Source organism: Canis lupus, chromosome 3 (genome assembly GCF_048164855.1).
Source record: "Canis lupus baileyi chromosome 3, mCanLup2.hap1, whole genome shotgun sequence".
Lineage (NCBI taxonomy): Eukaryota > Metazoa > Chordata > Mammalia > Carnivora > Canidae > Canis > Canis lupus.
Genome location: NC_132840.1, coordinates 20,626,943 through 20,653,314, shown reverse-complemented (window position 1 = coordinate 20,653,314; position 26,372 = coordinate 20,626,943). Strand labels below are relative to the sequence as shown.

The window sequence follows — 26,372 nt, the reverse complement described above, 5'->3', positions numbered from 1 at the left end:
GCCAGGAGGGGCCCACGTGGGCGGACATGGTAGGCGGGGGGCCGGGCCCTGTGTTGTTGTGTAATGTGTGCCTGACCACTTGAGGCTAGTGGTGTTACGACTGGGTTTTATTGTTTTTTCCAGCCTGTCCACTTGTACTAATTTTTCTTGAGCTATAATTCACCTACCGTAAAGTTCACCCTTGCAAACTGTGCAGTTCGTGGGTGTTAGTGCACGCACAGAATCATTCCACCGTTGCCAACATCTGACTGCGGTGTGTTTGTCATCCCCAGAGAGGCCCACTCCCATTCACAGTCACTGCCCGGCCCCGGGGACCACGAGTCTGCTGCCTCTATGGATCTGTCCCTTCCAGACGCTCCATGCAAAGCGACTCCTGCAACACACAACCTTCGGGTCTGGCTCCTTTGACTTAGCCTGTTTTCCACTTGGTCCATTTTACAGGTGAGGCATGGAGGCTTGGAGATATCTGGGCTGCCCTTCCTGTGAGGTCCAGCTGGGGTCGGGATCGAGTTGGGCTTAAATTCCATTGTCTGTTTGCTTTCCTTCACATGCTCTGAGTGGCCAAGGGGGTGGGACCCGGTCTGCTGGACCCCAGAGATGGAATGGCCCCTCTGCCCTCCTCCACCCTGGCTGCGGGTGTAGACAACCACCCAGTGAGAGGGACACAGGAGTCTTCAAGTGCCCTCTGGCCAGCTCCACACCCTATGTCCAGGGGTCACAGCATCCCCTGGACGAGGGCCTCAGCGTTGGGATGTGACTGGGGCAGAACTGCCCCCGGGGCAGCAGTGGGAATGGAGTCATTCATCATTGACCCTGTGCACCTCCCGAGAGTGCCACAGCGCTGGCTGGGAAGGTTGGGGCCGTGGTGGGCCCATCCATGGAGTCTTAGGTAAGAACAAAGTGTGGTGGGGTAAGGGTAGGGCCCTCAAAGGGGGCACTGTGTGAACCAACCAGCTTTGGGGTCAGACTACTGCCTTTGAACACTGGCTCTGCCTTTTGCAAGATCTGGGGAGTTTATGAAACCTGTTTCCCCACCAGCAAAATTGTATATGATGCTAGGCAGGGTCACCATGAGAATCAAAGGTGATCACGCATCTACTGCAGCAGTGGTGAGGCCCAAGCAATGGTAGTTTTACTTCCCAAAAACCTGGGTTGAGATTAGGTGAACACCGAGCTTCCTGGTAGCCAAGGGAAAGAGGGAAATTGGATGCTAGGGCCCATCCAAAAGCAGGAAAGCACATCGGGGAGAAAGTGGACCGGGCCTTAGTGATGAGAAGACGATGAGGCTCTTTAAAGGGTGATGCATTTCACCAATGGGGACGAGAATTTTCATCTTGATTTGTGTCAGGGACAGGCTGTGATCCTCCTAGGACTGCGTGTCAGCTCAGCCGTCACAATACAAGGACATACCGCACAGAAATGCAGGCCAAGACATGACCTTTCACTGTCTCACTTGTGAAGCTATGAGCTGACTCAGGCTTGTCCTCATCTGATACTAGGTGACCCCTCAGGCTTCTGGCGGCAGCTGGAAGGAAGGGCTGCCGCCGTGTCCTCCAGGTCAGGGTGGCCTCATGCCCGGGCTCTGGGTTGGCCAGATCTGAGCTGGCTCTGCCTGCCAGCTAGCAGCTGTGCAACCTTGGCTAGTCCTTGGCCTCAGCATGTTGCCTTTGTGCTCTTCTCAGCCTCAGCGTCCTCCTTGGGCTAGGGCAGCAGCTCCCCGCTTCCCTCTTCCTTGGTCACAGCCCTCTATAACCAAGCGGCCTCCTCGTTCACCTCTAGAACCAAGCTCAGGATAGCCCCTGTCCCCACGGCAGCTTAGCTGTGAGGGGGAGTGGAGACCCACCTGCACCACCAGCAGCAGCACACAGCCAGGCCCGTCACGGGTCCCAGGCCTTGGTGATAGCTGAGGGTAGAGACCCACGTCTCAAGCAATACTGCAGGTGTGGCCAAGTGATATTGTGTTACAAGTGATGAGTTCTCCTGCTCTGAGTGGCGTGGGCTGCAGGGTGCTCTGGGCGGCAGCGGGGGCCTTCCCACTGGCTCGGGTGCTGTCCCGCAGCTGCCGGTCCCCTGAGCAGCTGCCCCCCCTTCCACCCAGGACTGGCTCCGCGTGTCCCCCGAAGGAGGTTGGCCACTGAATGCAGGTGGTGAACGTTACTGGAGCAGGTGAGCAGATTTGGACTATTGGGGGGGGGCAGTTAACTGAGGGGAGATTTACGTGACACGAAGTTAACCATTTTAAAGTATACGGTTCAGTGTACCTCGGTGTTGTCACCACCACCTCTGCCTCCTTCCAAAACATTTTATCACCGCAGAAAGCAGCCCCATCCCCATTGGCGCTGCCTCCCTGCGGCCTCGTGCCCCAGCCTGACAACCACGACTCTGCTTTCCGTTTCCACAGCTGTAACTCTCCTAGGCGTTGCGTGTGAACGGGATCCCTCCGTGACGCTGCTTTCACGTGGCATCATGTTTTCAAGGGTTTTAGTTGTCATGCGGCACGGATCAGCGCTTGTTCCTTCGTGGCTGTGTACTACTCCCTGGTGTGGACAGACCCCGCTTTGTCCTTCAGCCGCTGATGGATGCTGGCGTGGTTTCCACCCTTTCACTGCTCTGGACGTTTGTAACTCGTACGTGCTTACATGCGTCTTTTGGGTTCTGCTGGGCGTGGTACGTACCTAGGAATGCAAGGGCCAGCTCCTAGAACCATCCTGTCGTTAACTGAGGAGGCTGATGGAGGTCTTACCTATACCAGCCTGGAGCTGTTCCCCCGCATGTCTATGCTGTGTGGCTCAGGGGTTAGGGCACAGGATCGGGGGGCAGGTGGCTCTGGGTTTGGATACAAGTGGTGCCATTTGTTTGCTGGTGACCTCTGGCACGTTTCTTGCCCTCTCTGTGCCTCCGTTCCCCCGGGGGACCTGCCAATCACAGGATGGTACAGGCAGCGCTGAGGGAGATGGTGTCTGTGTGCCTGGCAGTGAAGTGTGAATTAAGCGGGAGCTCTGATACCTTTTAGGGTTGAAATGTGTTCTTGGAGCCCGTTCCCACCCACTCAGAAGCCACGGAGGCTGCAGGAGCTGAAGCTGCCATCAGCAGAGCTGGGACACCACGGGGGGAGAGCTCGGACCAGCAGGTGTGATGTGCAGCAGAAGTGTTAAGATGCTCAGCTCGGGGGGGGTTCCTCGTTGCACCCCACAGAGCCTCAGCCCGAGAACGTTCTTGAAACAGCAGAGCCCATCAGAGCAGCACCGGCTGTGGGGTGCTTGCTGATGCTGTGGGCGGGACCCAGTTACGTGACACTCCCAGGAGCCAGGCAGTTTCTGGTCTTGAAGGGTCTCCTCCTGGCTTTGCAGATGAGGAAATAGGGGTGTGGAAAGGCCGGCTGTGGGGACGTGGACAGCGGGGGCTCGAACCTGCTTTGCAGGCGTCCTGCAAGCCCATGTTGGAAGGCACTGGTGTGGCCTCGGGGGTGGTGGGACCCGAGGTGGGGGGAGAGGCGGCTTCACGGCTGCCAGCAGCCCGAGTTGGTGGGACAGCAGTGACGGCCGTCCTCACATCCCCCGTTCACAGGCTGGCCACTCCGGGCACGTCTGTGGCCCCGGGGCTCCCACCAGGCCTCACCGACCCACTGTTGCCCTGGCCTAGGACCTATCGGTCTCCGCCTGCATTCTGCCTTAGGACGGGAGCCATGGCTCTTTCCTTGTCCCTTGAGATTTTTGTGTCTGCCTGGCTGCTCAGACAGGGAGGTTAGGGATCCCAGAACAGGACTTGAGCTGATGTTTAGGAATAGCTCACTGACAGGTGTGTGCAGTAAAGGATCAGCTGTGCCCAGAGTGGTCTGGCCTTGTTATCAGCCTGGGTCTCAGCCCTGACCTCCAGAGGGGCTGGAGGCTAAGTCAGCGCTCTGCAGGGCTGTCCCCGCCCCCTCCCCAGGGGAACCTGATCTCCCAGGCTCTGCAGAGCTTCCTGGCTGGTAGTGCTGTATGGGCGGTCTCTCACTTGCATCCCTACTGGGAGCAAGAAGTGAGGGGCCTGGACTCTCCGAGACCCCTGCATGTCTTCCCTTCACAGATTTTAATCTGTACCCTTTTGTTGCCATAACTCATAGCTGAGCGAAATGGCTCTGCTGCATCCTGGGAGTCCTTGTGACATGAGCCAGAGGAGAACTGCTGGAGACTCCCCGAACTTTGTGACGGGCCTGACCTCAGATTTATCAGCTCCGTGGTGCAGGTAAGGAAACAGGCATTGGGGTGATTTGGTCAGGGTTTCATGGCCAACATGGGGCCCCGTGCACAGTGACGGCTTTACTCCTCCAGTCGCCCTCAACTGGAAAGTCCAAAAGAACAACACCGCACGCGGGCGTTCCCAACCAGAGTGTATTGGTGCCTGCCAAGCATGGCACTGGCTACGTGGGCTCTATTGCCATGTGCAGCTGGGCACAGGCCGAGGTTGGGCACTACAGGGTCTTGGCTCCTACCAGGTAGAGGAAAGTTGACCAGGCCTGTGACGCAGGGGCCAGCAAAGGGGCCGGTCCCGGTGAGGCCAGGGCAGGCTGCAGAGGAGGGGTGGTAAGGGGTAGGGGGAGAGGGTCATGCGTGGCCACTGGGCTGGGGGGCCGGGGGGTGGGGTGCTGTCCTCCGGCTCCAGCCGCTCAGACTGCTCTGCCACTAGGGGTGGGGGTCCGGGGAAGGCTGGGGGAAGGGGCTGCTCCTTCATTTCAAACAGGGAAAATACATTCTTATCTGGAAGTAGATTGAAAAGACCACTTGTGTACCAAAGTTTCTAGAAAAGGGGGCGGGGTGGCAGGTGGCTCCAAAGGCCTCAGGAAGGCGGTCAGTCACGGCCCACGGTACACCAAACAGCTGGAAAGGGGGGAGAGAAGGTGTTGGAAGGTTGGCCCCTTCTCCTGTCCCATAGTGAGGGGCAGGTCGCACACCTCCCCTCTCCTGCTCCCCTGGAGCTCACTCTCCATCCAGCCCCTGCCCCCTGGGGGGGGCCCTCATGCACATGTTAGGGGAAGGGGCGCCCCCAGAGCCCTGTTGGCTGAGGCTCTGCCCTTGCCCTGCAAGCTGCTCTGTTGGTTCAAGGTTGGAGGGCTGCCTGAGGTCTCCAGCCCTCTCCCCTCTCCAGGGTATCAGCCCTTGGCCCTTGCCCCCCCATCTCTAGGACCCTCTGCACCCCCAACTTCCATCTACCTGGCACCAAGATCCTGGAGAGGGCCTCAGGCTGACTCAGCGTGTCCACCTTGACATGCCGGAAGGCCTTGCACACGGGGCTCTGCAGATGCCTGCAACCCAAAATATGGAGGGGTATTTCCGGGGATTGGGGGACAGTGGGGGAGCCTCCAGCACTTGGGCTCAGGTAGGGTCCAAATCCTGTAACCCTGGCCCTACTGAACCCCATGCCAGCCACGCTTGGTACTGAGAGCCAAGGAAGCCAGGCCTCAGGCTGACTGCGGGGGCCTTGTTGCTGCAAGGGCAGGTTGGGGTGGGAGGAACAGCCTGGTTCTTGCCTCTCACCGAGTGCTCTTAATCAGAGACCTTTCTGGAGTTTTATCTTCCCGAGGCCTCAGTTTTCAAATAGGAACAGCCTTAGCCTCTACCTCCTGGGCTGGCCTGGAGCCTGGGTTCAGAGCCCAGCAGGTGCGATGGGGGGCGGGGGTCCATCCCTCCACCTGGAGAAACCTGTCTCCAGCTGCATTTAGGGCCCTGAGACCAGCATTCTGTGGGTGGATGCCCCAGGGATGGGGGCTCACTACTCCCCTGCCCTCCCCGTTCTCCTCTCCAGGGAAGGGGCCTGAGGGACGAGGACACCCGCATCCCCAGCCCTGCTCACCTCCTCCACTCCTCCTCCGTCTCCCAGAACTCGTAGACCACGAAGGTGAAGCCATCCGCCAGCCTCAGGGCCGCGATACTGTAAGAGGAGAGGCTCCAGCTGCAGGGGGCCTGGCTGCCCCCTCACGGCGGGTGCCCCCCATGCTCCACCCCACCAGCCTGGCAGGATGTGGGAGGGCCCCAGCACCCGGTGCAGGAGTAACCCAGCCGCCTCCCCCAGGGCCAGGCTCCTCAAATGCTCACTGAATTAAAATATTTCATTGTAATTCAAAGGTTTTACATTCATTAAAAAACCCTACCTGTAAAAATAAAAGCCTTTTTCCTGCTAGGCTCTCCTCCAGAATTATTTTATTTAATCCTTAAGGCACTCTTGTGAGTTGGAGTTGGCCCAACAGCAGCAGGGGGAGGGCCGTGCCCGGGTCAGTGGGCGGGCAGGCCAGGACCCCCTGTCCCCATCACTCCTGCAGGACCTGGGGAAGCACCCGGCTGCCCACCTCCTTGTAACAGGGCTGATCCCACCTGGGCCAGGGGCTGCCTCCCCGAGTGTGGCGGACCTGGCAGGGAGGCGCTAAGCTGCCACCATCTCTAACCCTGTCCTGATCTGGCCCCTGGCTGCTTTCTCACCGCTCTGCAGAGCAGCACCCCCAGCATCCTTCGAGGAGGAGGAGGAGGATCGCTGTCATGGGTGGCATTCCCCGTATAATTACGGGCGATTCCCGCCCTAACCGCCCAGGGTGGAAGCACAGAACCAGGCTACCAATCGTAGCATTAGCTTATTAGGTTCCAGCCTCAAATGACACGTGGGGCTGTGGGGTCGTCACCGAGAGGACAGGGCACACGTGTCACCCTCCGATCAGATGTAACCCTGCAACCAGACATGGATGGCAAGGCTTTAGGTCACCGGAGCAATTTGGTTTGTTGGTACTTGGTTACTGGGAGATGAAAGCCACCACGGGGGCTGCATTTGTGTGGCTGGCGACACACTGATTGCTTTTGTGGGGGGAATGCCTCTGGGCAGGCGGGGAGACACGCAAGCGTGGGTTGTAGGGAGGACGCAGTCCTTCTACAAACAGGCAGGGAGCCCCGCTCCACCCGCCTGCGCCCCTCTGCTCCTGACAGCCTTGCCCACGGGGAACACCTCTCCTCCCAGGACTGCTGCACCTGTACGTCAGCACCTTGGCTGCTAGCCTGACTTTAACGTGGCCCAGGAGGCCTGTACAACGCCCCCACCAGCACACCTGGCCTCCTCCTGACCTTCCAGCTCAGTGCACGCACCACCCTCTACAGGGTTTCTGGAGACAAACACTCTCCCGCTCGGCCTTGCCTCCTCCCTCCACTGCAGCCACTGGAGAGGCTGGTCAGCTCTGCTCCAGAACCCACGGCACAGGAAGGCCACCCTGCTCAGTGACTGCGGGGCCTCCCCTGGCCCTGATGCACCCCGGTCCCCACTCAGCCCTCATCACACAGAGGAGAGACCAGGCCACGTCTGCCTTCTGCTCCAGCATCTCCCACACAGTCCCGACCAGCCCCAGTCCGCACCCCTGGTGTCGCCGTCGGGCCACAGCAGGTGCCACACAGGGCACCCCGGCTGCCACTCCAGGTCTTGGCACCAGCTGACCTAGCAGAGACGGCCTTTCCTCCGAGTCAGCAGGTCCAGCCACCCCTCACCCCGGAGCAAACCATCCCTGCAGCCCCTCCAGGACCCTGCTTCATGGCCTCCACAGCACCCCGTTCTCCATCTGCCCCTCTCCCACCTAGAACAGGTGCTCGGCCAGAGCAGCGGCCTGCTTCCCTTCCCAGGCGCATGCCCGGAAGCACACGTGCTTGCGAGCTGGGAGAGAGCAAGCTGGAGCCACAGCCGCTCTCCTGGGGGCGAGACACGGGATGGGCCGGAGCCGGGAGGCCTGGGCCAGCAGCCTTGATGACGGCCACCCGACAAGGGTGAGGGACTGCTCAGACGTGGCCGTCAGCTCAGCTTTGCCGAGGACCCGGCAGGTGGCAGGGAGCTGAGGGTGGGGCCCCGGGGCGGCCACCCTGAGGGCACGCACTGTCCTACCCCCTGGCCTGAGGCCTTCACGTCCCGTAGGCCACGCTCACCTCCCACAGCCCCAGTGAGGGGGGTCCGGGCAGTGGCCCCACTTTACAGACGAGGATGCTAAAGCCAGGGAGCTGGAGTCATGGCCCTGGTTGCACAGGGGGCAAAGCCCGGTCCATCGTGGGGTCCCTGGGGTGCGGTTTGCTCTCTGGGGGAGCCCCCCGCCCCTGGCAGAGCTGCGGCCGCTGCCCCTCGGCTCACTCACTGGAAGCAGTTCCTGGCCCCAGCGGTGGCCCGCAGGTACCGGCGCAGGGAGTCCACGAACTCGCCCAGCTGCTCGGGGCACACGGCCATCTCCTGCCGGACCAGCTGCAGGTGCTGTGGGGCCACGGGGTGAGTGAGCTTGGGCGCCCCGGGCCTGGCACCCGCCTCCCCGCCCCCGGGCACAGCCCCACACCCGGCCTCCCCAGGCCTGCCCTCCGAGACCATGGGACAGCTTGGTCAAAACAAAACCAACAACCCCTCACGTGTGCGACACGCCCTTCATCCTGCCACATGCAAGCCGGCTATAAAGAACTAGGGCTTAAGAGCTAAAAGCAGACGGGAGCCCCACCAGGGCCGGCACCCAGCAAGGGTGTTTAAAGAGGCCCTACGGGCATCAGGAGCGGCCGGGCCGTCTGGGCTGACACACAACAAAACCAGTGCCCGGCAAAATCCACTTCTGGGTGGATTTGGTGTCACTGCGCTGGTCACTTTGCTCTGAGCCAAGCTGTTTGTGATCAGAGGACAGCCCTGGGAGGGGCAGGTGGCCAGGTGCCGGGGCTGCATCTCCCCTTGTGGGGTACCCAGGGGAGGGGTGCCAAGGACATCGAGCTGCCTGCATCACGTCCTGGCTCAGGCAGGGATGGGGCCGCAGGGAGCGGCAGAAAGGGAGCAGGCCTCACCATGTTCGTGCCTTCTTCGTCCGCAAGGCGCTGCTGGAGGTCAAACCAAATGGTCTGAAACACCAAGCACAAAGACGTGTTGGGGACAGAGGCCACCTCCCTCAGAGAGGCCTCCAGGACCACCACGACGAGCCTGAAGCCATTAAAGAGCTCCAGCCTCTCCACCCCAAGGTTCCAGGGGCTCTGGGGTCCCCTGGCAGCTAGACAGGGCTCGGTCCACCCTCCACGCACAGTGCTGGCTCCGAGGGGAGCTGGGAAGCCAGGCTGGCAGCCAGACCAGAGGAAGCAGCAGAGATCCAGACCCACTCAGCGGGTGGCCTTGGGACAGGCAGCAATGGGGGCTTGAGTCTTTTTGCCACACTTGTTGGCAAAGGTCCCGAGATTCCCCATCGACTTACCACCACTCACCCCAAGTCATAACCCCTGGGGCCTTGGAGATCTAATGGTCTGAACAGGGTGGTCTGTATCACTGGCCTCCCACAGGCCTTGCTCCGAACGCTTTACAAGTACATCTTGCTGAACTCTCTAGACTCTCCGAGGTAGGGGCCACCCCACTGTAAGCTCCAAGGAGGCAGGAACCCCGTGTCTAGAACAGAGTACGTGCTGGACACGCTCAAGGTCCCACAGCCGAGGACCTGGGCTCCAAGGGCCACAGCAGCGGGGCTAGAGCTGGAGCCTGTCTTCGAAGCCAGGGCCTCTCCTCCTGACCCACAAATTCATTATTCCTTTTCGACATGGGTACCCCAATAAAGGCCACCTTTGTGTCATCCCTGTCCATCCCTCCACGAGGACAGCCTGTGTCTCTGGCACACAGACCTGAGTCTGTCCTCTCTCGTGTGGAGGCGGCACCCCGGCTGGTTAAGGGAAACAATGGTAACTGCGCATGAGACCCTGTGCAGCTGCCACCACCTGGAAATATCTTCATGTCTGAACACGGGGCCCTGCATGCTCCTTCTGCAGGTACCCATGCGGGCCCTCACGATCTCCACAGCTGCTCCTGCATTAAGTACTGACTTCTCAGAGACTCGGGCTGCAAAGAGCTCTACAGGTGGCCAAGGTGTGCCTGGCAGGGGCAAGTTCCATCCTTTTACAACCTTGGAGGGGGGTTGCCCCCAGAGGCGGGGGCTGCACTGGTTCCGCTGGCTTCTCCCGGCCTGCAGGGCCACGGGAGGGCGAGGATTTGGGGGCGTGTGGGGGCCCCGTGCAGAGGCACCCAGCCCTGCGCCCATCAGCCCCACCCACCCAGGCACAGCCCCCAGGTGCACGCAGGTGGCACGCGGAGGGCGGGGCCCCTGCCGGCCCCAGATTGGCTCCCGCGGGTGGCCTGGACCAATCAGAGTCTCCAGGACACCCAGGTACTCCGGGTCTCCAGCCAGCGGTTGTTAAGGCGACGGGAGGCTAAAAATAAGCTTCAAAGAACCTCCCTCCCGAGGCGCTCCACGTTGTTATGACAACCGGGCCTCGGGTCCCAGGCTCCCACGCAGCGGCCGGCTTGCGGAGGGGGGATCCCACCCCGGGCCTACGCCTGCAGGTGACTCACCGCCTCCTGCCTCAGCCTCCCTCTGCACGGGGAGCCCCGCCCCCACGAATCCTCGGAACCCCCCAAACCCAACCAAAGTACTTTTTGGCCCTTTTGCCAAAGATGTAAAAAACGCAGAGAAGTAGGAGAACCGTAGAGTGGCTGCAACGGCACAGCTCGGAGGTAGCGGCGACCTGGGTCGCGCAGGCTGACAAGTGTATCCGGGAAGCGTCGCTAACAATTGCTCAGGGCAGATGCTCACTGCGCGGCGGGCGCCGGCTGGGCCATGGACACTTGGCTTTCTGGAATCCTCGCAACAACGCCGGGAGGAGAGCTATCCTGAACGTTCCTCGCGGCTAGAGCAGGACTCCGAGGCTCAGAGAGGGGACGTGACTGGCCCAGGGGCACACAGCTAAGTGGCACGGACAGGACAGGATTCAAACAGGCGCGCAGATACCTGCGCCCCTTGGGAAACCTCGAGGCCACCTGTTATCCTGCCCACCAGCGGCCACTGTCACGGGCTGAACTGTTTCCTCTCCAAAGTCCTATGTCGAACCCTATTCCCCGGCACCTGAGAACGTGACTATGTTGGGAAACAGGGCCCCTGAAGAGGTAATTAAGGTGAGGTCACATGGGTGGGCCCTGGTCCAGCATGACCTTTGTCCTCAGGAGGAGAGGAGGACACGGAGGGAGGGCGCAGCAGCGGGAGAAGCCAGCCCCGGGGAAGCGGCCCCGCCCGCAGCCTCACGCAGACTTCCAGGCTCAGCCCCACAGAAGACTCGGCCCCACCTGCCCTACGGGTTCTGGCCCCCAGGGGAGACCAACCAAGGTACCCGGGACCTACTGAGCCCAAACCATCTCTGAAGGTGGGATTCCGTACCACGTTCTGACCCGTGGACGTGACAAATCAGGAAAGCCACTGGTCACCGGGATGTCTCTACGCTCCCCCAGGACGTTGCCGTCCTTCACCCACCGCCTTTTGGCATCACCTGCCCAGGCCAGACCCACCTTAGAGCAAAGCTGCAGGAAGCCTGGTCCCCCAGTCCCCCTCCCCCTGCTGACTCCTTCCTGCTCCTAGAGATACCCCTCCCGGCTGCCCCCAGCCCAGTGACTGCTCCCCTGCTCCCCCACACCCCTCCCCGGGCAGGTATGAGCGAGGATCGTGTTCCCCCAGTCTTGTTCTGCTTTCCCACATGCCCCCTGGGTGATGTCCTTTCCAGGGCTCCCTGGCCCCTGCCTGGACTCCAGGCCTGACCCTGCACTACCCTGCACTCACCTGGGGCAGGGCGGAGGGGCGGAGGGGCGGAGGGGCGAGGGCCTGCAGGCTTACCTTACTCTCCAGCCGTCCTATCAGCTCTGCCAAGCGGCTGATCTGGGCCTCCAGGCCCTCCTCCTTAGGGTCCAGGATGACTGGGAAAAAGGAACAGAGATGCTGCTGATGGGCAGGGTGAGGCCGGGGCAGGGGAGGGGAGCCCTCAGCCCACCCAGTCCAACCATCAGAGTCCCTGGAAGACCACTGCCCACCACCAGTGCTCCCCACCCCAGGCCACATGCTCTCACCAGATGGAGGACTCTTCCCTGGTTCCACGGCTCCCAGCTTGGGGTTGGGGGGGTGTGGGGAGGCAGCGCTTCCATACCGGGTCTCCACTGTACTGGAGCTGGGTTTGCTGTGGTTCTGTCTGCAGTGTGATGGAGGAAACACACACACATGAGGGAGGCCGCAGGACCTGGCCTCTCTCAACTTTGGCAAACATGACACACTGGCCGTGAGCCGATCTGGCCTCAGTTTACCCGGTGGATCCCCATTCCTGGAAGTGGGCGCAACGGCCTTGGTTTCCTGGAGGAGTAAATGAAGCTCACAGGCAGGTGACCTCACCAAGACCACACAGCTCGCAGGACGGTCGGGATCCGAATTTACTGGCATCTAGGACCGCACAGCCCAGGCTCTGTTTCCCCAGGAGGCCCCATTCCAGGGCTGACACTGAGCCGGGCTCCCGTCCTACCGTGTAAGCGATGCTTCCCCTCCCTGCCTCCCTGGGAGCCATCCATGTTGGCAGCCCTGTGGGTTGGGGGGAGCCTGGGTCTGTACCCCCTCAAAGGGAGCCCGAAAACACAGTCCAGAGAAGGCATGTAAGAGCACAGAACAATCTGCTCCTGACCGCAGGCAGGCCCTAGAGAGAGGGGCCTAGACTCAGTTCCTGTCCCCATGCACTTGACGCACACACAGGTGCACAGCCCGCACACGCCCGACAAGCACACACAGCTCTCCAAGCACTGTGCCTGGCACAGCAGTGGGGACTCCACCAGTGCTCAGTGAAGGGCCAAATGCCCATGTGCAAAGAGATGTTGGAAAACTCACCACAGACACACAAATACACCCACACACTTCTGTGCACACAGCCATTGCACCCCGTTCCTGGCTCCCCTTCTGCCCTGGTGCATTCTGGGCTTTGTCTCCTATGATCCTGAAAGCTCAGCAAGCCTCTCCTGGGTGCAGCAGGGCCACCCCAAGTCTTTGGGAGGGGGAGGCTGGCGGAGTCTTTGAGGGGTCAATCCTGACGCTCCACGAATTCAGCGTGGCCCTCAGACATGTGTGCAGCAGGAGTCCCACAGGGGCTGCAGGCTTTGGACCAGTGGCTTGTGCCCAGACAGAGTAGCCGGAGGAGGCTGGCAGCCCAGAGACACACGAGCTGAGATTTGGGGCGCTTTGAGGTAGGAGTGCATGTGGAGATGTGGCTCCTCCCCATCGAGGAGCGCCACTCCCACTGCCAAAGTCCCAAAGGAAAGTCCCAACACGGGATGCGCAGGTGTACGTGCTGACACGGGGTGGAGCCGGCACAGGGCAGGAGACTCGCCACCATCGGGCAGCAGCCTATCTATTCTACAGCAGGAGGAACACATGAACTTTTTAATCAAGATAGTGACCAAAAAACGCAGGAAATCTCTGTGTCAGCCTCCAGAGCGGTGGCTGTTCACCTTGGGGACCCTCAGAATCACAAGGCTGAGCGCGAATGTGGAGTTCTGGGCTCGGCTCCCAGGGACTCCCAACCTGCAGGCATGGCCGAGGCCAGGGATCTGCATTTCCCATTTCCCACATGATTTGCCCACAGATGCTCCAAACAAATCTTGGGAACAGCGTCACTGAACAGCCTTTGCAATCCTATCTGGTTGGGACCAGCCCTCAGCAGCCAAGAATCACCTGCTCAAACCCCGACACATCAACCACCCTCACCCTGGCCCCACCGAGCCCCCATCTGGGAATGGCACACCGGGCCCAGCAGTGTAGACGCCTGGCTCTTGTTCCTGTCTATCTCTACCTCTTTGTGTCCCCTCTGCACCAGATGCACTGGCTGTTCTGGAAAGAAGGGCAGAGAGGGGTTTGTCTCAACTTGGGACAGAGCAAAAGTGAGGGGGACCAGGGGCTGGCCTGGAGGGAGAACTGCTCCTCTCTGGACCCCAGGCTGGCCTTCCCAACACACATGCTTTTCCTTGGCTTTGACACACAAACAAGGCCCTCGGTCACTTAATTCACTTTGCTTCTCTTCAATCCTGCAGAGAGAGTCAGGATTTGGTGCTACTCTTTCTTCCAGGCCTCTCTTGGCTTCCCCAGTCTCTCCTCCTAACAGATGGAGGGAGGCCAGGCCCCGGGCTTCTGCGACTGTCTGCAACCACAGGTGCTTGGTTTTATAGCTACTTCATTTATGGCACATGGAAACCTCTCCACTTGTGGTAACCACGTAGCTTCCTAAACTGATTTCCAGCTTTCAAAAATAAGGCAAATAATAGAATAGTCTTAGGCAAACAATAACGTGAGTGGTACAATCGATGAGTCTAGGGAACAGTCTTAACTCGACGTGTGTACACGGTGCACGCAGGTTATGCACACACACCCGGCATCATTCTGCACATATGCCGTCTCATTCAACCCACAGTCACTGAAGAGGTAGGTGTATAATGGTCCCCACTTCAGAGCTGGGGACAAAGAGGCACAGAGAGGTGTAGCCCCTTGCCCAAGGTCCCCAGCCCCCAAGCACACAAATGGTCCCTGGAAGCAGGCTGCTGTGTGCATATGTGACATGTCCCCAGGTGACACTGTGGTCCCAGTGACGCACCGGATCTGGCTGGTCTGCTCTTCAATGGCCTCCACTGCACTCTCCACAGAGCTCAGCAGCGACTGGATCTGATTGGCCGTCTCCTTCAGAAGAAAGCGTGTCACAAACTGGTCCACGTGGCTCCCGCCCTCGTACACCTGTGGAGGGGAGGGAAGGGAAGGGCCCAGTTGGGAAAGGGGTCAGAGAAAGGATTTAGGTGTGGGGTCTGGCATAGAGCTGGGTGTGCACTTGGGGTCGGTGTCTCTGCCTCACAGGATGAAACAGGGACCCCGGCACCTCTTGCATCTTGGACACTGTAGGGCTCCTGCACCAGGGTGGGGGCTATGGATTAAGAGATGGAGGCTGGAGCCCTGGCTTCACCACATACTAGCTCCTGACCTCTGCGACCATGAGAGGAGTCACTCTAGTGTCTATCTTACAAGGTCACACAGATGACTGGATGACAAAACGTAGAGAAAATGCTCAATGTGGGGTACCTAGGGGGCTCAGTCAGTGAAGCATCTGCCTTTGGCTCAGGTCATGATCTGAGATCATGTGTCCTGAGATCAAGTCCCGCCTCGGGCTGTTTAGTGGGGAGTCTGCTTCTCCCTCTCCCCTTGCTCCTCCCTGTTGCTCATGCTGTGTCAAATAAATAAATAAATCTTAAAAAAATAAAATGCCCAACGTAGTACCTGTCATAGCAAATAATGAATTGTAACTGCTATGATAAAGATGACGACAATGATGATGATATGGATGATGTCACCATCCATGTTGATACTAGTGATGATGATGATGACGATTGATGGTGATGAGGAGGATGGTGGGGATGAACATGACAACAGCAGATGATGATAATGGTTGTGGTGGTTATGAAGGTGATGACAATGACTATGATGGTGACAATGAAGACAATGACACCGATAATTATGGTGATGGTGGTGATGGCAGTGGTGATGATGATAGTGGCAGTGATGGTGATGAAGTTGTGGTCGTGATGAAGATGATGGCAGTGACGATGATGGTGATGATAGTGGCAGTGATAGTAAGGATAGTGATGGTGATGAAGATGACAACAGTGATGATGGCAGTGATGAGGACAGTGATGTGGTGGTGAAGACGATGCTGGTGGGGGTGGTGGTGATAAGCAAGCTCATTGGTGGTGATGTTCCTGATGTTCTTGTTGACAGGGATGAAGTATGACACAACCCCGTTCCCCTCCTTCCTCCAAGAAGGATCCCTTGGGCTCCTGACCCTTCATGATGCAACTCAGAGAAATGAAAGACTCAAAAGCAACCAGAGAGGTTCAACTGGCTCCTCTCCAGAGAATGCCGGAGACTTGGTCTCAGAAGGAGGGAGTCAGTGGAGAACCTGGGATGGACTGAGAGAGGAGATTCAGAGGCCACGAGGAGAGAAACTGTGGGGGAAAGAAGGAGGAAGAGAGTTTCCACAGACCTCGCTCTGTGTTGTGAGAATCTCCCCTTCTGTCAAGAGTCTGCGACAAAGACATTTCTCAAGGCTTTAGGATCCAGCTGAGATTCCCTTGGCTTCGGAAGGCTTTCAGGGGCACTGAGAAGGTTCTGACTTGGCCAGGCCACACAAGGACGGTAAGGATCCAATGGCACTGTGTTGGGGATGCTGGACCCCAAAACCCTGTGCAGCTCTCCCACCTCCTCTGCCAAGACCCCACCCTCCCGAGCCAGCTGCCCAGGCTCTGGCAAGGCCAGGGAAAACCGGGCTTTCAAGGAAAGCAAATTAAGCCATCCATCACTCTGACTGGGAATTAATTAGCAATGAGTGTACAAAGGAACCACCACCAGAGACAGAGAGGGAAACAGAGGTAGGGGTGGGAGAGGCAGGCACACGCACAGGGAGATGTGTGAGGGGGATGTCCCATGCCAACGCTGGAGACAGGCCCCAACACACAGTGAATCTGTGGCAGAAGGTAGATGAGGTTCTGGTCACCTAATGCATTTCAATTACTGATTATCCTCCCTAGCAAACGGCTGAAACCGTAGTCAATCCAGGGATCAATGGGCCCTGGACAAATGAATGGCCGACAAGAACAAGAAGCTATGGTCTGGTAAGAAATTTAAATGCAAAGAGAAAGCCTGCTAAAAGCCAGTGGGCAGAAAAATGAGTTGAAGTAAGTGTATTAGAAGCAGCCAGACCAGTGGCTGAGGTTGCAAAGATCCACGAGTGTAACTGCTTAGCTGAATTCCAAAAAGACAAGTTATTTTCAAAGGAATGAACACGCAGCTTTCACAGATTTCTCCTCCACCATGATCGATGCCTAAGCCAAGAGACAAACTCCACAGACTCCAGAGGGAAAGGATCCGATCTGGGAATTCTGTACCCAGCGGACACACGGCTCATCTGCATGAGGACAGGGACACACTCAGAAATCTGCAAACCTCGGGGCACCTGGGTGGCTCACTCAGTTAAGTGTCTGCCTTTGGCTTGGGTCATGATCCCAGGCTCCTGCTCAGTGGGGAGCCTGCTTCTCCCTCTCCAATAAATAAAATCTTAAAAAAGGAAAGAAATCTGCAATTCTTTGAAATGCTCCCAGATGAGCACCTTTTCAGCAAACAAAGCCGAGAATTCCCCTAAAAATCTAGGGTGGAGTCAAAGGACTCTTGGGACGCCCAGGTGGCTCAGCGGTTGAGTGTCTGCCTTTGGCTCAGGGCGTGATCCTGGAGTCCCGGGATCAGGTCCCAAATCAGGCTCTCTGCGTGGAGCCTGCTTTTCCCTCTGCCTGTGTCTCTCATAAATAAATAGATTAAATCTTAAAAAAAGAAAAAAAAACAATAAAACTCTTGATTAGGGAAGTTGTGAAAAGAAGTAGCAGTGATCACTCAAATTAAATTTCACATTATAGGGCAGCTCTGGTGGCTCAGTGGTTTAGCGCCGCCTTCAGCCCAGGGCGTGATCCTGGAGACCTGGGATCGAGTCCCACGTCGGGCTCCCTGCATGGAGCCTGCTTCTCCCTCTGCCTGTGTCTCTGCCTCTCTCTCTCTGTGTGTGTCTCTCTCATGAATAAATAAAATCTTTTAAAAAAATTTCACGTTATAGAGATTAGGAAATGAAAACATTAATCAATAATAGGTTAATTTTAATCACATTGGATTATGTTAATAAAGAGGGTAAAAGTATGGAAAAAACATCTGGAAATCTCTTATTTCCTTTAATTGCACAAAAGGAAGTGTTTTTTACTAGCTAGGTATAAAAGCAGGATTCAGAGCACTCCTGCCCGTCTTAGAAGTCGCCAGTGAAACGAAAGCTACAATATTTACCATAGAAATCACAATCAATACTATTAAGAAAGCTGACCTTCCAAAGGTAAAACATCAAGGGGACAAAGGAAGCACACAAGATGGGAAGCCTAGAGGATAACAGCTGTCCTGCCGGAGCAGACAGACAGATGACAACAATAAAGACAAGCAGACAGCAGCCTGAGTCCCTCCTGGAAACACACACTCCCAGATCTGACGCAACCAGATCCAAACGGAGGCGCCTCGAAACCAAAACAGCACCAGAAGATTCACAAAGAAAGGTTTGTGCAAAAATCCTGCCACCACATTTGGTCAAATGAATGGGACAAGCTGCAATATTGCTCAAAGACGGGATTTAGAGGCCACAATATCGCACAAGATAAGAAGGGTCAGAACAGGATGGGGAAATCTTGCAGAGCAAGGGCAGGATGTTACCGAACCCTCATGGGATGAGAGACAGCAAAGTGCTATAAACACGGCGATGGGGATTCGGATGGACACAGCCACTTCACACAGCACTTTCGCTTCAGATCAAGAGCCTTGCACGGCTCACATTCTCTGACCCAGTAATTCCACTTTTGATCATCTATCCTGAAGGAATCACGCACATGTGCATAAAGGCTTATGTCCCCAGGTTAGTGTAGTATTCCTAGCAGCCGAAACCTGGTAATAATCTATTATGCCCCAAACAGAAGAAGAGCAAATACATTTAAATATGAATATTTTAAAAGATGCTTCTGGACAGCTTTAATAACCCAGGGAAAGTGTTAAAATATTAGGTGGGAGAAAAGCAAAAAAATAAGTTTTTGTACAGGAATGATATTAAGCATATTAAACACACTTGGGAACAAAAGGCTCAGAGGCAATGAAAACATAAGGTAGCATGTTATCAGTGGTGAGGACCAGTGGAAGTTAGAAATGATTCAAAACTCTTCATACTTTTCTCTATTTCCTAAATTTTGCAAATTGACCATTTATATATTAAAAACACAGCAAAAGTCCATATGTATCAAACAACATGACCAAAAAAATTAGTAAAGGAAAACATTAAAAATAGAGAGATTAAATACTTTAGTGTGACAAAATAGCTCATTGCTGTGCCCTAATAAATTAATAATCAACAGGGATGGAAAGCACATTGTCAGGAAAGTGTGAAAGTGTTTAAAATGGCCAAGAAAGATTACTGGGTCTCCTGTCTGGTACACCCTCTGGGCTCACAGAATCTTCCTTGTTTTGGAGCTACTTTTAAAACTCTGCAAAATGTAGAATAATGATGATATTGCAAATAATTCTCATCCACAGAAGCACACATGAATTTTGACTGGCAGCACGCAAGTGACTGTCACTGTCACTGGGCACAGTGGCTAGTTCTGTATTTATTCACAAATTCATTCCAGAATTCCTGGTTGCTTCTAAAAGATGGTGTGTTCTTTGAATTTCCCTTTTGAGTTGGCTGTGACATCTTACCCGTTCTCACACTAATTCGGGAGTCCTTTAAAATATTCGTATTCCCTCTACAGAGAGTAGAAAGGTAAGACGAATAACAAAAATAACTCTTAACTTTATTTTGATTATTCAGTCATTGAAATAGGATCGTAAATTAGGTCATGAATACCTTTTTAAATTAGTAGAGACAATATAGTACATGATATAAAGATTTTGTGCGAAAAATCGTACACCCAACCCAAGTAGATATAAATGAGTGATGTGAACTCTGTATTTCTGGGATTAAAATTATTGGAGAAAATTCTTATCTTGGAGACAAAAAAAAAAAAAAAAAAAAAAAGCCTTGTGATTTCCTGAATTTGGAAACCAAAACTTAAGGAATGACTGGTGATGTTATTCACACGTGTAACATAAGCAAAAATGCTGGGGCTGACAAAAAAGGGAGAACACGTGCATTTGACATTTGTCTGAGAGACATGGTGTCCCTTCTTTACAATCATGTCTTTACAATGCATCTTTTAGTCATACACACGTCCTAATCCAGAAGGGATGACATTTTCAGATTTCATTCTGGAGAGTACAATGCACATTTCCAGCATCCATGAGGTCATAATCCAAACCGCTCAAGTCTCGCTTCGGGATTCCTGCAGGGAGCCTGCTTCTCCCTCTGCCTCTCTGTGTTTTAAATAAATAAATAAATAAATAAATAAATAAATAAATAAATAAATAAATAAATAAATAAATAAATAAATTCTCTTTTTAAAAAATAAATTCTTAAAAAAAAAAAGAATTATGGCTGCAGGGAGACCATCAAAGGTTTAAAACGTCAAACTTAGTTATCAAAAGAATGGAAGCATTGCATGTCACATGCAGAAAAGAAGAGCAGGGGGCACCTGGGTGGCTGAGTGGTTGAGCGCTTGCCCTCAGCTCAGGGTGTGATCCCGGCGTCCTGGGATCGAGTCCCACATCGGGCTCCCTGCATGGAGCCTACTTCTCCCTTTGCCTGTGTCTCTGCCTCTCTCTCTGTGTCTCTCATGAATAAATAAAATCTTAAGAAAAAAAAAAAGAAGGTGCAGCAACCACCAGCGTGAGGATGTAGGAAGAAGGCAAAAAGGCTGAAAACTAGACACAGTAGAAAATATGGGGAAATTTAAAGAAACGTGTCAAGGAGCTGATTACTAGAAACTAAAAGAGGCAAAACCAAGGCGCCTGGAGGGCTCTGCTGGTGAAGCATCTGACTCTTGATTTTGGCTCAGGTCATGATCTCAGGGTCCTGGACCGAGTCCCTTGTTGTACTTGGCACTCAGTGAGAAGTCTCCTGGAGATTTTCTCCCTGTCCCCCTCTGCCCCTCCTCCCACTCTCTTTCTAAAATAAATAATACAATTTTTTATTTTTTAAAAGATATTGAGAGTAAGTACAAGTGGGGGGCAGAGGAAAGAGCAGGCTGAGCAGAGAACCCAGAACCCTGAGATCATGACCTGAGCTGAAGGCAGACGCTCCACCGTCTGAGCCACCCAGATGCTTCAGTAATAAAATCTTTAAAAAAAAAAAAGGAAAAACTGTCTAATATAAGATTTTTAAATGTAGCAAAACAGGACAAAAATTAAAACGAGGCTTGAGCTATAAACGCAGATGTTTCGTTGAACTTAATCTTCATGAAGTACCTGTTCTGCCTCAAATAAGGTTTTAGAATTAAAAAAATTCAACAACATACTATGCATGACTGATCACGAAGCTGAACGCGTCCACGCCAGTCTTGTTTAACACTACACTGAAATGGACACAAAAAAGTAAAATGCTTCACTGAAACTAGGATTGACCTTGAAACATCTCTGAAAATATTCCCCTCCCCTGCTTAGGACCTTGACCCTGGCCTCAGGGATACCTTCTCTCTCTTTTTGAACAGATAAAGGATTCTGTGATAGAGAAGCTGATTCCCTCCCAGCAGATACTCAAAACCACCTACAATTCACTCCCAAATGAAGGTCCAGCCTCAATTTCCAAGAGCAAGCGCTCGGCTGGCGGGAGGGCTCGGGCGCCAGTTGGGGTTCATCACAGGAAGGGCAGGATCCTTCAACAGGAGAGACTCTAAGAATAGAATCCACCCCATCAATCGCTGAGGAAAAATCACGTCATCAGAGACGCAATTTAAAAAATTCACTACCACCTCCTAAGACGAAATTCAACGAAGGGAAGGCAAAAATACATATATTTTTTAACAGGCTGAAGAGGATTCTAAAAATAAGATGTGGTATTAATATTGTCATTAGTGGAGAAATACAGGAGAGAAGCACTTGAAAATCACGAGCCAAACAAGGATGCGTGACGCAGGAGCAGCAGCACGGGGCTTCGGAATGTGGGGGGGCACGGCGGGGCAGGAGAGAGAGGGGAGAGGACCACAGGCCAGGAGCCCACCTCAGGCCAGCACTGCCGACTGACAAAGCCAACGAGGGCGCCTATGGGGCTCTGGCGGTGAAGTGTCTGCCTTCGGCTCCGATCATGATCCTGAGGTCCTGGGATCGAGTCCCGCATCGCGCTCCCCGCTGCTCAGCGGAGAGTCTGCTGCTTTCTCCACCCCTTCCCACCTGTGACCTCTCTCATTATCTCTCAAATTAATAAATCTTAAAAAAAAAAGTGCAAACGTGTCAACACAGATCGATGATATCAGTGAAGCATTGGAAATAATCAAGTTGCATTTCTACAACCAAAACTCTGCAAACAAAAGGAATGCCCACCGCTGCTGCAGAAACCATCACGGCCAGAAACACCCCAAGGCTGCACTGAACACGGCGTGCACACTCTTTCCGAGATTGGAAACTCCCAAACTGGCCCGAGTGGGGTTGGTAGGTGCCAAAATCCTCTCCCCGATGGAGAATTAGGTGGCCCCTCTGAAGAGTTGTGACCACAGACCAAGAAGTAACTGTGCACAGCAATAATGCCTCGAGATGACGTGGCAGGGAAGTGCCTCTGCCTCGAGGAGCCCCGGGGGACACAGGCCATCGGGAGCGGAGCTGGGCTCATACTCTGGTCCCCGCAGGGATTCCAGAGTCTGGGGTCTCTCCACGCTACCTTGCCACCCACCGCCCACCTGATACGTTCAGAACGTCCAACAGAAAGTCCAGGCAGATGAACAATGACAGGCAACTGGTCTTACACAGTCTTTAAAATATGTTCTGAAAATCCAAGACTTGTGCTAGCAGGATGCAAGGACAGGAATGGGAACGTGGGTTCGGGGAGGCTTGGGATCAGGCCTCGCTTTCCTGAGACCTATAGGAGGAAGGGGATTCTCTGATCCGTGCAGAGCAGTAACTGCTACCATTTGACAAAAAACGTCGTCTTGCTTCTCTCTGGGCTAATGATGAAAGAGTCACCTCTGCTCCGTGCCAAGTGCTGTGCTAAGCAGCTCAGAGACCTTAATGAATTCATTCCCCACTGAGGACCCTAAGGTAAACACTGGCTGGATTCTGCAGATGGAGAAACTGAGGTTCGCAGCGGGAAGGGGCTGGCTCAGGGTCCTTCAGCCAGGTCTGCATCCTGCTCCCCACTCTCTCCCTGCATGCCTCGCTCAGTTGCTGTCCCCCTCCCAGCTGAACGGCCCTCCTGTTGCCCCTGGGCAGGTGCAGAGTCCACAGCCGTGCCCCAGACCACCCGCCAGGTCCCTGCCTCAGCATCTCCTCTCATTTCAGCCAGCAATGGTTCGTTCAGCCAACGGCCATCCAGCTACAACTCTGCAGGGTCCCTCTTCCGAGCCTGTTTCCATAGCTATGAAATGGGGCTGGTGACAGTGGCAGTGACGGAGTGGCAGTGACTACCCCCAGGGCCAGCCATTGTGGGTCTCAGCAAGCTCTGTGTGCACCTCTTCCCCAGATGCCTGCCTTTTCAGCAGCCGCCGGCCCAGTGGGGTGCAGACCGAGGCTCGGAACAGGGAACGGGCTGCCTCTGCCAGTGAACTTCAACAGAGACGGCACAACACCCAGCCCCCACCTCGGGCCTGGCTCCCTGCCTTCCGTCCTCCTCCAGGGCCCACGTGCCCACAGCGGTGACGGGACAGTGGGCAGAGCCGCTGGGCCACCTCCAAGACCTCTCTCCGGAACACACGGGGGACCCTGCCCTGGGCCTGCTCCCCACATTCCTAATGGCCCTGCTGCCTGGACACAGTTCTCACGCCAGAGGCTGAGTCAGATGCAGATGCAGGACCCTATCCTGTAACTCTGCTACAGAAGGTGCCAGACTGCCGGGTCCCCCACCCACCCCAGGATGCCGGAGGGCTCAGCGAGGCCGCCGCCCCCTCTCTAGGACTGCGCACCTAGACTCTGCCCAGTTCCACGCAAGGGCCTCTTGCTCCCAACCAGACACCACAGGACTAGGCCATTCACCAAGCCATTCCATCCACTTCACAGTGTCTATCAGCCCCCTCTGGGTGCCCCGAGCAAAGCCTACCCCAGAGCCAGACCCACGCAAACCCTCGGCATCACACATCCAGGGCCCCTTTGGGTGAGGACATCCTGGAAGAAACCAAACCAGCACTGAGGCCTTGGAGCCCCAGGGGCCACCCACACCCTCTCACCTTCTTGGTGTAACCCATGGCCTTCAGGACGGAGTGATTCAAGGTCTCCAGGGAGGCCAAGACGTCCTCATAATCCCCCATGTGCTCCACAAAGTAATCTGACGGAAGGCAAAGCAAAGGTCAGGGGCAGAGGATGAGGAGGATCCCACCTGTGCCCCCGTCACTCCCCCAAGTCCCATCCCACCACCCGGGTCCTGGTCCCTATAGAGGTGGGCACCTACCACACAGCTCCTTGGTGTCCACGTGGCTGCAGAGAGAAGAAGGGAGACTTGGGTCAGGCCTGTCCCGTCCCACCCGCCCTCCCCCTCCGCAGCATGCACGGCCGGGCTGGTGAAGTGCCTGCTGCTCAAGTGTGTGCATGTGTGCACAATCTCTCTCTCTCTCTTTCTCTCTCTCTTGTCCACCCCACGTGCTGGGCTGGCCCTGTGAACCCTGCTCTGCAGGTGAGGCTGCAGCAGGTCAAGGATGACGCCCCTCCCAAGGACAGAGCAGGGACCCACACCTGTGTATTCTCTGGCCCCACCACCTTCCTCTCTGTGCCCCTCCCCACCCCCTGTGTCACGAGCTGTTCGGGGACCCGAAACATGGCTAGGCCGGGGCTGGGAAACGAGAGGGAACGGGACAGAAGGTGGGGGGCCCAAGACCAGTGTAGGCTGCCCCGGGGCCTCCCTACCTTTGGGTCCTGGGACAGCCCTCCTCATCCCCATTCCTACAACGCAAGAGGATAATGTCCTTCCTTGGAGGAGACTGGGCACCAGAATGCCACCCATGCTGGAGAAGCTGCGTGTAGCAGCCTCAGAACAGAGACATAGTAGTGCAGGGTGCTAGCATCAGATGCCGGGGACCTGAGTGTCTGTGCAGGTTCTGATAACCTGGCCCTTTCTGGGCCACAGTTCCCTGAGAGAGGAGGGGCTGCCCTGGGTTAGAGAGCTCCTGGAACCCCGAGTTCAGTAAGATGGTTCTACATTCAGAGGCTTTGGAAGCTCTGTCTTGGAGCTTCCTCCAATTCACATCACATATTAGATATTCTGATAAGTCCTGCAGAAAGGAAGCTTGTTTAATTGTGCTTAAACTAGGATTTTACTAGTACTTTCTGATCCATGTGAACTGTTCTGGGCAAAAAGCCTGTTCAGCATCCCAAAGAATGAATGGGGATGCTGGAGAGGATAATACTAAAGTCTTTAGAGTTCTGACCTTCTGTGAGGTCACACACTCATTGGTTAAACTCTCCAACCAAAGCCTCCTTTCCCACCTGCCCAGCTGGCTCAACACAAAAGGCACCATGAAAATGAGTAAACCAAGAGGCTTGTGCTTAGCCCTTTCAGAGCTCCCTGGGGGCGCTGCAGGAACCACTCAGAAACCTCCATCTGTTTGCAGAAGCAAAGCCCTTCACTGGGTCTACGGCAGGAAGGGCAGGAAGCAGTTTCAAGTGGCCTTCCCCGGACAGGGACACCTGCCCACCCTGGTCCCCAGCCTGTGCCTCCCAGGACACTCTCGGTCCCAACCTCTGGTCCAGGCCATCACTGATTGTGCTGTGTCCCTTGCAAGCAGGTCTGGAGGCAGCATCTTGTCCAGACCACCTCCAGCCTGTCTCAGGGGACCCCAACTCATCAAATCTGCTCCAAGCAGCACCCTCGGAACTCTGGTTCCCAGTGGGCCTGTGTGGGCCCGAGGAAGGTGACCCACTGAGGGGCAGAGAAGGGGGCTGGGCCTCATCCTGCTTTGGGAATCCTGTGGGGGTGGGGGGCAGGGGGTGAGGTCGTGGGGTCGCATACCTGTGAGTAGAACAATAGAATGAGCACTTTGCGTGACTTAGGGATGGCTTAGGCCAGAGTTTTTAGCTCTGAGATGCAAGTTCCAGGGGTTACAGTGGGGTTTAGCTAGATACAGAGGAGTGAGGTTAAAGTCAGAGCTAGGATTGTATCTGGTCAGTCTGGTTTAAGACAGGAGCCGTGAGGTCAAGGTCACGGAGTTCAGGTCGGACTGCGGAGGAGCACCAGGTGCCGGGGTCAGAGCTAGGCTGAGTCGGCAGAAGGTGGAGGCCAACTTTCCCTGTGTTCGTGCTGCAGGATCGAGGGTCTGTCCCTTCTTAGCCACGTGTGCTCAGGAAGGACAAACTGCCAAAGCAATGCCAACTGCCCACTTCCCAGGTCACCCCGGCCAGTGGGGGCCAAACAGATCCGACTTTCGGATCAGTGAGTGTGGGGATGTTCTGGATCTCCTGTTCCTCCAGGGAAGTGGGAAGGAGAGACTGATGCCCTAGCTGAGGGGAAAGACGGTCCTCCCCAGACCCCCTGGACGCCCCAGCGACCAGGGCTTCGCTCACTTGGTGTTGTCAGAGTCGATGGTGTGAAAGAGATCCTCCAGTTCCTTCTCATTGAGGACGCCATCTGCGAAAAAGAGCTGGAATTCCTCCAAGGACAACTTCCCATCGTCTGCAAAGTAGGGAGGAAGAAGGTAGAGCAGCTGGTGTCTAAGAGATAAGACGTCCCCCAAATCCAGACAATTTCCAAATCAACAGATAAACTCCGGCCAGATCATCTCCGTCCGCCCAGCGAATGCCCAACTAAATGAGGAAACTCTAGTTCACAGAATATCGCCGACTTATCTGGCTAATTCCCAGACCCACACCTCAACACCCACTTACAGATAATCCCCAAACCGGC

General features: G+C 55.4%; 1 protein-coding gene and 2 long non-coding RNA genes across 8 annotated transcripts in view; 2 read left to right on the top strand and 1 right to left on the bottom strand.

Annotated features, from left to right (window-relative positions):
- Positions 1 to 3,869: 3,869 nt before the first annotated feature.
- On the top strand, positions 3,870 to 6,159 carry LOC140629966 (uncharacterized). Its single transcript, XR_012027755.1, has 2 exons — positions 3,870 to 4,227; positions 5,785 to 6,159. It is a non-coding gene; the product is annotated as an uncharacterized lncRNA (long non-coding RNA).
- Positions 4,356 to 26,372, bottom strand: part of NECAB2 (N-terminal EF-hand calcium binding protein 2) — a 29,351-nt gene continuing 7,334 nt past the window's right edge. Inside the window, exons 3-13 of one of the 2 annotated variants that reach the window (XM_072819452.1) lie at positions 26,033 to 26,141; positions 23,928 to 23,953; positions 23,707 to 23,804; positions 14,442 to 14,578; positions 11,890 to 12,008; positions 11,660 to 11,739; positions 8,811 to 8,864; positions 8,132 to 8,244; positions 5,833 to 5,910; positions 5,193 to 5,284; positions 4,356 to 4,859 (exon numbers count right to left, since the gene is read on the bottom strand). In XM_072819452.1, coding sequence (XP_072675553.1) covers positions 4,831 to 4,859; positions 5,193 to 5,284; positions 5,833 to 5,910; positions 8,132 to 8,244; positions 8,811 to 8,864; positions 11,660 to 11,739; positions 11,890 to 12,008; positions 14,442 to 14,578; positions 23,707 to 23,804; positions 23,928 to 23,953; positions 26,033 to 26,141 — 935 coding nt within the window. In that variant the 3' untranslated portion in view covers positions 4,356 to 4,830. The remainder of the gene's footprint in view (positions 4,860 to 5,192; positions 5,285 to 5,832; positions 5,911 to 8,131; positions 8,245 to 8,810; positions 8,865 to 11,659; positions 11,740 to 11,889; positions 12,009 to 14,441; positions 14,579 to 23,706; positions 23,805 to 23,927; positions 23,954 to 26,032; positions 26,142 to 26,372) is intronic. The other variant, XM_072819453.1, reaches the window with a different exon arrangement.
- On the top strand, positions 10,182 to 17,432 carry LOC140629967 (uncharacterized). Of its 5 annotated transcripts, none has more exons than XR_012027761.1 (4): positions 10,183 to 10,950; positions 12,015 to 14,003; positions 14,416 to 16,027; positions 16,420 to 17,432. It is a non-coding gene; the product is annotated as an uncharacterized lncRNA (long non-coding RNA). The 5 variants fall into 5 exon arrangements; XR_012027758.1 differs by having other exon boundaries at positions 10,186 to 10,950; positions 12,015 to 12,335; positions 13,440 to 16,027; XR_012027760.1 differs by having other exon boundaries at positions 10,192 to 10,950; positions 12,015 to 12,335.